Here is a 13,758-nt window from a genome sequence, read left to right on the forward strand (position 1 = left end):
ACTCAATTTCTTATCTGAAATCAAGTCAATAAACCTGTATGTCAGCATCATTCTACTACATTAAGGGAGAACTTAGTTGGCCGCTAACAAGATACAAATCTCACCATTAGTCTGGACCGTAGTGATTTTATCATTTAACAATTGGGTTGAGGCACTTGCTTATCTAGTTTAAACTTTGCATTCAGTATTCTACTAGGTATAGACAAAGGGCTGTGGGATCAGAAAGGTGACAATTCTTCCAGGTAACCAACCTGGGATGGCAAGAAGGTTTCAGAGGAGATTAGATTTGGGCTGGCCATAGAACACTGAGTAGGACTTTACAGAGAAAATGGTGGTGTGCACCACAGAGGGAAGAAATAGGGAACATAAAGTCTCTGAACATGAGTGCTCAATAATGCTGGATATATACTTGAAAAGGTTAAGTTGGACCATGTGTGGAAAACTCTGTTGAAGAATCTAGCCTTTGCTTTGAAGGTTACATGGGGCCATCAGAGGGATTTGTGCAAAGGAATTACACAATCATATGTATGTTTTTAAAAAGTAGATTATGTGGATTTTCACAGAAGACCCAAGAAGAAGAGTAGGTTTGTGAATACAGATGATGAATTTGTCGTGGGACATATTTAATTGATCTGACCATGGAAAACACAAATGAAGGTATTCAGGCAATTGGAAATGAATATCTATTCTGGGAGAGATATACCATTTCAAATTCAAGTTCTACCATTAATGCTCATGTATTGTGTGAATATTTCTATAGTATTTATATATGATTATTGTTTAATGCACGTGTTCAATAAATATTGATTCAAAACATTATGATTGCCGGGCATAGTGGCTCACACCTGTGATCCCAGCACTTTGGGAGGCCAAGGCGGGTGGATTGCCTGAGGCCAGGAGTTCAAAACCAGCCTGGCCGACAGGTGTAACCCTGTCTCTACTAAAAATAGAAAAAAAAAAATCATCTGGGTGTGGTGGCGCATGCTTGCAATCCGAGCTACTCTGGAGGCTGAGGCAAGAGAATTGCTTGAACCCAGGAGACAGAGGTTGCAGTGACCCAAGATTGCAACACGGCACTGCCAGCACTCAAGCCTGGGGACAGAGCGAGACTCTGCCTAAAAAAAAAAAAAAAAAAAAAAAAAAATTATGAGGACACGTAAGAAGCGTAGTTAATTTTATTGTATTTGTGAAATTGTGTGAGTAGGAGATTTGGTGAAGTTTTCCTTGGACCTTGAAGAATGATTGGAAATTTACCTGATAGGTATATGATAATGACTGAAACAAAATTGGTAGTGATTTGTGGTAGTGGCTAAATAGAAGTTGTGAACTGAGGCAGCAAAATAATAAACTTACAAAAATTAGCCAGGCACGTGCCTGTAGTCCCAACTGCTCAGGAGGCTGAGGCAGGAGAATTGCTTGAACCCAGGAGGTGGAGGTTGCAGTGAGCCAAGATCATGTCACTGCACTCCAACCTGAGTGACAGAGCAAGACTCTGTCTCTAAAAAAAAACCAAAAAAATATGGAATGCATGAAGAATTTACTCTTTTTTACCTCTCTGTCTGCAATAAATTAGCCTTTCCTAATGCATTATATTTTAATTTTTAAATTTTTTAAAAATGTTGTGGATATATAGTGGGTGTATGTGTTTGTGGGAGACATGAGATGTTTTGATATAGGAAACAATGTGAAATAAGCACACCATGGAAAATGGGTTATTCATCCTCTCAAGCATTTATCCTTTTGAGTTACAAATAATTCAGTTACACTTTTTATCTTATTTAAAAATATACAATTAAGTTATTATTGACTGTAGTCACCCTATTGTGCTACCAAACAGTACGTCTTATTCTATTTTTTGTGCCCATCCTAATACGTTATTTTTGATTTTTATCAGAAGCCACTGTATCTTATAAACTGTATTAGGGTTACATGCAAAAGGTTAATTCATCTCATAGTTGCCTTAGTATTAGTCATTTTAAAACTCCAATAGATACATGGTGAAAAAAGAATTGGAAATTGGTTTCTATATTCTCTGATATTTTAAAAAGATACGTGAATTGTTATTTATCAGGAAAGAAAATGTGCCGACGCCAGAATATTAACACTTTATTGTCTAACTTTACACAAAAATATAGGACAGAAATTATCCACAATGAAAACAATGGAATGTTGAAATCTGAACACATATGCCAGTGTTTAGTTCATCTTTTCTGAAGAGGCACAGAAGCCAATGAGGCACGTTCAGGAAAATTACTTAAAATGTGAATTACTTAAAATTACTTAAAATGTGAATAAATTTGTCACTATGAATACATATACCCTGAAACGTAGAAACTGGTTCTATGTAACTGGAATGCATTGCCCCTCAGGAATAATGCAACTGATGATCATGGCTTCCCACATCTGTCTGTGAAGGAACAGTTCACCATATCCAGACCACACTGCTGATGGTACTACAGTTTGCCTCTTTCTCCCCACAGCCTGCATTATTGGAATCATTTGCACATCCACCCATGAAAAAGATTAGGGCATTTATGCACATTGAAAGGTGACTGGAGTTCAGAAAATCTAGGTTCTAAAACCAACACTACTAATAGGTAGAGAGCTGGCCTTGGGCAAATCATTTAGCCCCAGCATGCTTGAGTTTCCTCATCTATTAAATAAACTGAAGGAAGTCATGGATCCTTCTGACATTTTACCAAAAAAAAAATGTGTATTGGTATATTTTTCCAGGGATAGATCTGTGTTCTGCCAGTTATGGTTCTTGATTACAAACAACAAAACCAACTTCATTAAAAGGGATAAAAAATATTTTATTAGAAGGCTTTAGGCTCAGAATGCAACTTTGAACAATTAGCTCCTGCAGCAACCTGGGGAAGCAAGGCACTGCCAAGAACCAGTTCCTGCTGCCATCACTCCTGAATGTCAGCCACTGCAGGTTGAGCTTCAAGGCTCCCAGAATTGCTATGCTGTTGCATTTGCCACACTGCCCACAGACGTTGTGCCTTTGCTTTCACCCTCAAGAATAAAAGCCCTGACCAAGGGTGTCTGATGTGTCCCTGTTCTGGCTGCCAGGGTATAGGAAGAGGGAATATCGTTGAAGGAGGGACCCCTGCCTCCTGCTGAACCTGGGACTACCTCCAAGTAGAGATTAGTTGAAGGTCAGCCAGCACAACACTGTATTGCCATGTCTTTCACCAGATTCTCAAAGGGATCGTGACCCCATCATGTCAGCTAGAAAATATTATGAATCATTGCATTAGATTATCTTTAATTACAGCTCTGAAATTATATGATCCTAAATACTAATTTTTCTTTCCCCCATCATCCACCAACTCAGAATTTCTTTAACAAGATACAAGTTCAGCAACAGAGTGACTAACAACATTGCAAGGTCAGCCCTGAAGCATCTTGTGCTTATTTCAGTGGGTGTGTAATTATGATGGTTGGGCTAATGACAGAGAGTAACAGATGTCTCGGAGCACTGTCACCCAAGCAAATTTCTGGCAAACCAGTAGTGATTCCTCAAACAAAAGAAATTTACTTTCTCATATAGCCTTCTGATGCTGCATTAGATGTACATTAAGATACAATGTGGTTTAATGGTTAGTTGTGCAAACTTTGAGGTTAATGAGAGTGGATGTAAATTTTGAATCTATTTCTTCCCAGCTGGTTCACCATTGGAAAGTTACTTGGCCTCAATATGTCTCGGCTTCCTGTTTAGTAAAATGGTGGTAATGATTCTAGTCAATGTGTGGTATTGGAAAATGAAATGATGTCATGCAGGGAATGATAGTGTTTGGCACATAGTTACTACTCAATAAATCATGATGAAACTCAGCATAATGGGACTAGTTAAGGGGTTCCCAAACGATGAACCAAATTCATTGCAAAAATATTTATAATTTTAAATTTTAAGACGAGGATAATAAAGATATTTAGGTTATGCTCTTTGACATAGGTTCTATGCTAAAATGAGTTCTATGAACTATAAAATTGACTACAAATAGTCACTAAAATAGCACATTGAAATATTACCTATGACCACTTTTTTTTTTCTCATGGAGCAGATAGACCCAAGATTAAAACATTTTAAAATGACCACATCATACTAAATTATGTCAGTATATATAATGTATTATGTTATGTTCAAGGAATCATCAAGATAAGTTGTATATGAAATAGCCAGAGAGTTTTATAATGGATTTATTAAAAAATGAATGAAACAAAAATTAGAGAATAGCAAATGTGAATGACTTCTGAGACAGCAACTGCCACTTCCACTCCAGACCACCACGGAATTTCTTCTTGAACTTCAGCTTACCTTAGGGAGGTTGGAAATGTGTATTTGTGTAACTATTATCAGGCACAGACTAGAACTGTTCTAGGAGATTTGGGTTTAATAGTGTGCTCGCCTCCTTGAAAGCCTTAGTGATTCCGGGACTCTCCTCATAAGTGTGCACTTTCTTTATACTTTCCAGGTAAATGTGAATGTGGCAAATGCACCTGCTATCCTCCAGGAGATCGCCGGGTGTATGGCAAGACTTGTGAGTGTGATGATCGCCGCTGTGAAGACCTCGATGGTGTGGTCTGTGGAGGTAGTAACCTTTCTCATAGCTGTATGCTACCTGCATGCAACTTGCTTTACCTGCCTTTCTTATTCTACTGACTCTTGCTTTTTCAATTGCTGTTAAAAATAAGATAAACAGAAAGCAATATACCATTGAACCTAAAAGCAATATACAATTAGGTTTGTAATGACCTTTATTTCCCTGAACTCTTTATTTAGCAGGTATGTGAAAGTACACAGTACACTATCAATAAAAGATCATTGAATCTAAGTACTAAGATACTTTATGATTGTGAAAGGTTTTGGGGCAAGTCAGCATTTTAACATGATTTTCATTACTTTATTTATAAACACTGGTAGGAGAAAGTATAATATCACCCGCAAACTTGAAAAAATGGAGTAAGATTACTCTTAGAAATCACAAGAGGTATACGCTCAGATTCCATGATGCCTCTCATACCCAAACAAGAGCTCACTGGCATTAATAAACTGTCCAGAGAATGTGTGAGGCAGATAGAAGGTAGTGAGCAGAGGTAACCCACAAAAATGAGAGTCCCAGGAGTAGAGTGCTGATCCGAGCACCTCCATGGCTGGGAATGTGGGTCAACATTATTCTTGCATTGCATTCTTGAAAAAGTTCATATCGCTGAGGCTGATGCATGTGAATTACAGATCTTTCCACATTTCCAGTATAAATGAAGTGATGTGGACATGGAATTACATTACAAGAAAATAATTATATCCCTTTATTGGGGGAAAGAAACAGAATGTGTGTCTTTTCTAACTTTTATTTTAAGTTCAGGGATACATAGGTAGGCTTGTTACATATGTCTTATTGGAGGGTGGAGGGTGGGATGAGGGAGAGGATCAGGAAAAATAACTAATGGGTAGTAGAGTGTGTGTCTTAATGGAAGGCTGAGGCACCATCCATCCATCCTATCTGTCTGTCTGTCTGTCTGTCTGTCTGTCTGTCTATCTATCTATCTATCATCTATTATCTGTATATCTATTATCTATCTATATCAATCATCTATATGCCTGTTCTCTCTCTAACCAACGATAAGACATTTGAAACCTGACAAAAAAATACTTTCTTCTTTCCTTTCTCTGTGAGTTGAGGGGAAAAGCCCTTTTAACCTGTTTATGACTGAGGTTAGACTTTTTTGAATTTTTGCAGTCAGACCTTGGTGATGACCTGGAGCAGTAGGATATAAAAAACTCCCACATGCTTAGCATCCCAATAATGGAACACCAGGCATAAATTCGTAAAACATCTGCTGTGCTGGGCAGTTTATCTTATGCCATTGTCATGGCAGCCACCCTAAGAGATTGTTTCTACTATTTTTTCTTTCATAAATGGAAAATAGAGTGAGGTTGGAGAAGTTAACATCCCATAACTAAAATGTGGCAGACCCAGAATTTCAGCTCTGATATTTAGTTCACAGATCGTTCCTTATGTCACAGTTTTCCCTAGAGTGACACCAACGTGTTTTAACAATATGTCAATATTATTCTTAGGTTAAATCCTCTGTTCACTGGTATTAGTTAACCAGAAATACCTATGTAGGTTTTACTCTTTTTGTTTGTTTGTTAAGGACATGACATATATTAACTCATTTAATTCTCATAGCAATATGTATGTATGTATATATACATATTCATGTATAAAAAGCTTGCCTGGCCCCTAGAAAGTGCCATCTACATGTCTCTGCTCTTGTTACCATTGTTACTTTTCTTTTCTTTTCTTTTTTTTCTTTTTGAGACAGAGTCTCACTCTGTCACCCAGGCTGGAGTGCAGTGGTAGAAGCAGAGCTCACTGAAACCTCAAACTCCTAGGCTCAAGCAATCCTCTGGCCTTAACTTACTGAGTATCTGGGACTACAGGCACATACCACCACAGCTGGCTATTTATTTTTTGTGGAGATTTGGGGGTCTCACTAAGTGGCCCAGATTGATCTTGAACTCCTGGGCTCAAGGGATTCTCCTGCCTTGGCCTCCCAAAGAGCTGGAATTACAGGTGTGAGCCACTGAGCCTGGCCAGAAATGGCTTTTGTATGTTTTTTCTGTCTATTTGTTGCTTTGGAGTAATCTCAGTCTCTTCCACTTTCATATTTAGGTCAATGTCTCTTGAAATGATTGATCAGCAATCAGTCATTCTTGGCTTTAGATTCTTTTCAATTTCTAATAAAAGATTTTCATATGGGAATTCCTCCAAATTACGCATGGTTTAAACTGAAGTAATTATTTTTTCATTAACTAAACAAATATTCATTGAGTGTCTACTATTTGCCAGCACTAGACATTCAGTGGTGAACACAGAGCATTTGCTCTCCTGGAGCTTATGGTTGAGCGTGAAGGGAGGACATTGAGAAAGGAATGAAAAGGAGCTGAGTGATCTGAAAAGAGATTTGATTCAGTGGGAATATACATAACGGGGATTTAACATAGGCTGAAGGCTAAGAAAGACTTCTCTAATGCTTTCATATCTGGATAACAACTATGTAATGCAGACTATGTGCTTTACAGGTATTAACTACACCTCACAACAATACTTGGTAGTAATAGGATACATGGAACTTGGCCAAGTAGGGGAAGTGGGGTACAGTCAGAGAGCAGCTTGTGCTCAGTTGTGTGGGAGAAAAGAGAGTGTGTGATGTGTGCCAGGAACATTTGAGGACCAGAGAAAAACCCTGTGTGATTGCAGATTAGAAAACCAAAGGGAAAAGAGTGTGACGTGTTTTGTAAACATGTTAATAACTTGAGGCTTTACTCTAAAGGTGACAGGAAACCAAAGGAAGGGCTTAAACAGAGCTTAAACATGATCACAGTGTTTTAAAAAGTACTTCTGGTTGTCAGATGGAGTATGGATTGCTCCAAGGACTATGTGTGTTTGTGGGTTGGTAGGTGAATCTGGATGTTAGGAGATGAGCCCTGGTGAGAGATGAAGGTGCCTTAGCTGGATGGAAGACAGTAAAGGTGGAGGATCTTGAATGTGTTGGAGAACATGTTAGAAGCAGTGGGGTCAAGAGGCTAACAAAACCCTTCACCCTGCTGCAAGAGACTCCAGCACTCTGTTAAACTCCTAGCTCTGGTTCCCTGGCAACAGATGAAGATGGTGCATTGCAGTGTTAACAAGCAACATTGCTCATGGTCATAATGATTTATGATTGATAAGTTTCAACTACATTGGAAGAGATGATGAATTGAACTATAAGCAGCTGATGGGAACCTCATGCTTTTGGATTTCATAAGTGTCATAACTCTGCCAACAGTCTTGTCCCTTGTGGGCTCCTTGAAAGCTGTTTACGGAATCATCGGGAAAGATTTTGGCTCCTGTTGGGTGTGCGACTTCTTCTAAGCCAGAAAAGCCTCAACATCTGTGCAGTGTGGATCTCATCTCTGTGCATATGGGCTGTGTTATCCCAAGAGAAAATAGTCCCCAATTATATGAGTTCATCCTCATGAACTCCTGCAAGAACTCCCATGGGTATATCCTGGTGCCTGACAGTGCCTGCTGGTAAGATGTGGCTCCTGTCCCACAGCCTTCAAAGGAGACTGGTGGCAAGTGTCAGCCTGAGAGCTTAGTTGAAACTTAGAGTTCCCTCCCCAGAGTACAAGCATATTTAAGGAAATTCATGATTGCACAATATGAGGGGCAGGGTAGGATCAAGGATGACACCAGGTTTCTGTTTTGAGCAACTGAATGGTGGAGGAGACTATGCTTGTCTTGACCAGTTGTCTCCATTTCTTGAAAAATTGGTTTCTTCACAGAGAGCAACAGAGATGGAGAAACTTGGATATGTTGCTCCCTTTGGAACATATCCCTTGGGCATGTTAGTTCCCTCTCCCTGACATTCTAGTCCTTATTGTCACTTCTCCTTGTGAATAACTTATTGTCTTTCCATTCTTCCATGATTTTTCCAAATTACCTCCTATAGGAAGCCTCTCTGAAATGATGTCCTACTTCCTCTAATACCGCACCACCTGCATCGTAGTGTGATGAAGTTGTATTGAGAGTGTCCCTGTGTCCCTTTTCTTTAAGTCTACAATTCTCATGGATATAATCAATCTCTCTCTCTCATTATCATATGCTCAAAGCTAGGATAAAGGTTAGTGCTCAATATTTTTATTTGAATAAATGATCAAGTAAAGGATTCACTATTAAGGAGAATGAGAAAGGAAGAACTATTCCAGTTTTGGATACAGGATTCTTCAAGTTGAGGTGAGGATGTGATTTGGACCTTGAACAACTAGTATTTAGATGTGCAGAAATAGGATGTGAAGAATATTTTAGGCCTGGGAAAGCTGGGCAAAAGCACACAGGTGAAAAGTTATTTATTAGATATTGAAGGAAAATATCGATTTCATTTTTTTTTACATCAAGAGCTCTTTCTCAGCTGCTTCTGTACCCATCATTAGAAAGGATTTTTTTCACATATTACTTACTCATGTATTATTTACAATATATATTATGTCACCTTCATTTCTTATACTTGGCTCATCTTTAGATATCAGGTCTTTAAAAATGTTGTTAAATTGGTGTTTTTGCTTTCAAAATTAAAAAAATATGTAGAGAGAAATGGAAACCACAAAATAAAAATCACCCATTAATTGATCATCCTAGAATAATATCTGATGACACTATGTTGTATTTCTTCCTAGGTTTTGCTTCTGAGGAGTAAAATTATTTTCAAGTCTAGAGAAAGTCCACATTGTATGGTGTCCTCAGTTGCTTTAATGTACATGGTGTGCACTTTGTTGCATTTTTTCATGTAAGATTTAAGTGAAAAGAAGTAACCATTTTCTTTGGAATTAAGTGAGGCAGTGCCATATAGCAAGACGAATGGGAACCCTGTATTCAGACAGACCAGGATTTTAATTCTGGGTCTATTTCCTGCTTATTGTAGTAACTTGGACAGGTTGTTTGTCTTCTCTGCTTTGGTTTACCTATGTATTTGTTTGACCTGTCTACCTTGGTTTACTCCTATATACAATAAGGATAATAATCCATTTGGCTTTATGGAAAGAAAGAGACATAAAGACGGAAATGTGCCTGGTACTATGTGCCAGTGGATATTTAATGAATGCCCTGTATCTGTAATGAAAATAAAAGATTGTAGTGGCCATCTGCATTACAGAACAAAATAATACATCTGTCTCAGGTATCTGGAAGCACTAGCTGCAGAGCGTTTTGGAAGGAAGTTGGACTCACACAAATCAGCAGCTCTGTACCTCGGGGAGGAAATTGCAGCTGGTTTTTCCAAAGCAATTAGTCCCCCCCATCATCTCGCCAGTGGAGAACAAATCTTACTAATATGAGAATGTGAAACACACAGACATCAGCCCTCTGTTATGGCTTCAGAGAATAACAAAATAAGAGAGTCACTCATTTTGGTAATTTTTTTAGTTCTCCACCAGACACTAAACCATAAGATCTGTGGCCTTTCATATGGAGAATATAAAACCTATATATCCAACATGTGGCCAGAGAGTAAAATATGGTACTTGACTCCAAAATCAGGGACTGTCTTAGCATTTTAGCAAACAAGCAAATAAGTAAAATAAAAAACATGTATAAACTTAACTGATCAGCAGATGCATGAGCACTAAGAGCCAATAGTGTTTATCCCCTTTCCTACCAATAACACTAAAGATGATTAAACCAATTCTGATAGGTTGGATAAATTAGCAATTGTACCTGAAGGTGAATGTAACTAATTTCATAATTTTTACAGTTCAGTTTTGATTACACCAAAATTGCAACCTGGAAAAGAGTCATGAAAATGACTAGCAGAAAGAAAATCAGCATGAAGTGAGATCGTTCTTCATTTAATTAACTTGTGAGTCATGTTCAGTCATCATAGACTGTCTGTGGATGTTCTCAAAACATCTTTATTAAAAGAAGATGTTATGCAACCTATGCATGCATGGATTTATTATCAGATAAGTCACTATTTATAAAAAGCATGACTTGTCCAGTGATAGTTCGTAAGATTTATTTATTTTATTGGTATATCATTTTAAGATTACACAAGTGAAATATATTCACATACTGGCACATGTGTGTTTAATTGTTTAGCCTAATATAAGTTAAATCAGAGACTTCCCTCCTGTGTGCCATATACCTAGGGTGAGAATAAGAAGTAGGCTGCTTATTGCTTTTCTTCTTTCCTCTATACTCCCGGAATAGCTACCCGTGAGTCCAATTTAAAAAACAAGAAGGGATAATGAAGAGCCACCTCTTAATTACACAATCAGTTCACATTTCTTCAGGGAGTTCTCTAGTTCATCGCTGCAATTTGAAGGAGATCATGCCGCCTGAGAGTATGAATTCAGTGACTCCCAGGCACTGATGGATTTCTTGTATGAGGAAGAGATCAGATCACACACTCAGACTAACCCTTTCTTAACTGGATAATACAGTCAGAATGTGATTGTCTCCAAATTACATCTTAAAATTGCACACCTGTTTCATGAATTTGTAAGAGGATCAGTTAGTCCTGTGTTTGGCTGAAGGTGATAGACACAAATACTGAGTCTTCAGGTTGTCATTCCAGGGATGGATGGTGAGGCGACTGCCTGAGCACCACAGTGTCCCTGAACCCCATCTCTCTCTTCTGCTCTGCCCTTCCAGTATGACGTTTATCATTGTTATGGTTTGGCTGTGTCCCCACGCAAATTTCTTCTTGAATTGTAGTTTCTATAATCCCCAAGTGTCATGGGAGGGACCAAGTGGGAGGTAATTGAATCATGGGGGTGGTTTTCTCCATGTTATTCTCATGATAGTAAGTTCTCACGAGATCTGAAGGTTTTATAAGGGGCTTCCCCCTTCACTCGACTCTCATACTTCTTCCTGCCATCATGTGACGAAGGACATATTTTCTTCCCCTTCCACCATAATTGTAAGTTTCCTGAGGCCTCCCCAATCATGCAGAACTGTGAGTCAATTAAACCTCTTTCCTTCCAAATTACTGAGTCTTGGGCAGTTCTTTAAACACAGATGTTATTATCAATGAATGGTCCATGTAGATGATTCTCCAACAGTTCCACCACTCCTGGGTGTTCCTCTTACAGGTCTAAGTGGCAACACAGTCGTGTTGGTGAGACAAAAGATGAATAAAACAACTTCTATGGTCTTATTTTTTAAACTCAAATTTCCAGGAACATTCCACTTAGTAGACCTCCAGTATGGGACACGCTCCTTTGTCATTTCATGAGACAACACAATCTTAGTTTTCTCCTTCCTTACTGAATGTTCTTGTCTGGCTTCTCTAGTTACCTAACTCTAAATATTGGGGTCCCCAAGACTAATTTCTCCCTGGATAGCTGCTTCACTTCTAGGGCTTTAAGTGCCATCCACATTTGTAAGCTCTAACATGTGTATGCCTAGAGCCAACACTAACATGTTCTCTGAGCAGCAGCTTGTGCCTAGCTGCTTACTTGACCTCACTATCTCATTGTCTTAAGAGTATCTCAAATACGAGAGGCTCAAAACAGAGCTGTTTTTCTGCCCTCAACCTCTTTCTCCTGAAGTGCCCCTACCCAATAAACAGCATCATTATTCACACTATTTCTTCTAGCTAGAAAACTTGTCTTGTCTTTCCCTCACTTGCCACATCCAGTCCAACATTGTGTCCCACATGTACAGGCTCCATCACCAAAATAGATTTCCATGTACTTCTCTGTGTTTCCACTGCCACCACTGTCCTTTAAGCTTCTATCACTTTTCACTTGGAAAACAGCAAGAACCCTCTAACTTCCCCATATTCATTCCTCCCAACATACCTTAATCTGTCCCACCTAGTTGCCAAATGAGTTTGCAAAGTGTAAACTATATCGTCACATCATTCACTTCCTTAATATCCTTCTGTCATTTCTCAATCCTCTTAAAATAAATTTAGATTTTTTTTACCAAGAGTAAATCATTTGCTATGTTCTCATTTCTGAGAAGGGAATATTTCTCCACCTTCATTATTCAGTGTTTTTGACTTACTATTCTTCAAACACGTTGGCCTTCTTTTACTGCCTGTAACATGCCAAGCTATTTCTTGTCCCAAGAACTTTTCATTTGTTTTTCTAGGCTCTGTTCCTAGAACATTGGCTGTCTGGCTCCTTCTCATCCCTTGGCTGTCACTGAACCCTTCCCTGACTACCCTAGTTAACAGTGTTCTTGCTGTTGAATATACTAGCATTTTCTTTTTGTCTTCTGTTACTCAAATGTTGCTTATCGTTATTTTCTTCCCTAGATGACCATAATTACCATGAAGACAGGGCCAATGCCTATTTTACTTACTGTTATATTCTAAGCTGTTAATACAATTCCTGATACATAGAAAATATTTCTTGAAGAGATAACTAAATTATTAGAGTTTATAAAAAAGAGGGTATTGAAAGTTGTTTTTTTCTTAAGTAAAGTCATATAAATGACAACTCAAAGCATTTGAATATTAATGTATTTTGATGATTGGCTGAGCTAGATACCAACTTAACTTCGTGGAAGGATATAATAGATTAGCTAATAATAAAAAATCATCGCCAGGCACAGTGGCTCACACCTGTAATCCCAGCACTTTGGGAGGCCGAGGCGGGCGGATCATGAGGTCAGGAGATCAAGACCATCCTGGCCAACACAGTAAAACCCTGTCTCTACTAAAAATACAAAAATTAGCTGGGTGTGGTGGCACGTGCCTGTAATCCCAGCTATTCGGGAGGCTGAGGCAGGAGAATGGCTTGAACCCGGGAGTCGGAGGGTGCAGTGAGTCAAAATTGCCACTGCGCTCCAGCCTGGTGACAGAGCAAGACTCCATCTCAAAAAAATAAAATAAAATAATAATAAATAAATAAAAAATCATCTATTTTCTTGCATAACATTTTATATTATTTGCAATGAGATGCCATAAAATTATTCTTAATAATATTGTAAATCAAAGGCAGAATATCAACTTCTAAAAGGGGAAAAATTGTCTCATACTACAACATGGAAGGATCTTTAAGATATGTTAAATAAAATAAGCCAGTCATGAAAAGAAAAACACTGTATGATTTCACTTATATAGGTACCTAGAGTAGTCAGATATATAGACAGAAGCTGGAATGGTGATTTCCAGGAGCTGAGAAGAGAAGGGAATGGGACTTACTGTTTTATGGGTGCTTAGTTTCAATTTGGGAAGATGAAAATATTCTAGAGA

The 13,758-nt window shown here is 38.4% G+C and overlaps 1 protein-coding gene across 2 annotated transcripts in view; it reads left to right on the forward strand.

Annotated features, from left to right (window-relative positions):
- ITGBL1 (integrin subunit beta like 1) overlaps window positions 1-13,758 on the forward strand; it is a 294,518-nt gene that overhangs the window by 264,672 nt on the left and 16,088 nt on the right. For both annotated transcript variants that reach the window (XM_008957437.5, XM_055096975.3), the window contains one exon: window positions 4,482-4,598. In XM_008957437.5, coding sequence (XP_008955685.5) covers window positions 4,482-4,598 — 117 coding nt within the window. The remainder of the gene's footprint in view (window positions 1-4,481; window positions 4,599-13,758) is intronic.

The sequence above is a fragment of the Pan paniscus genome, chromosome 14 (genome assembly GCF_029289425.2).
Source record: "Pan paniscus chromosome 14, NHGRI_mPanPan1-v2.0_pri, whole genome shotgun sequence".
Lineage (NCBI taxonomy): Eukaryota > Metazoa > Chordata > Mammalia > Primates > Hominidae > Pan > Pan paniscus.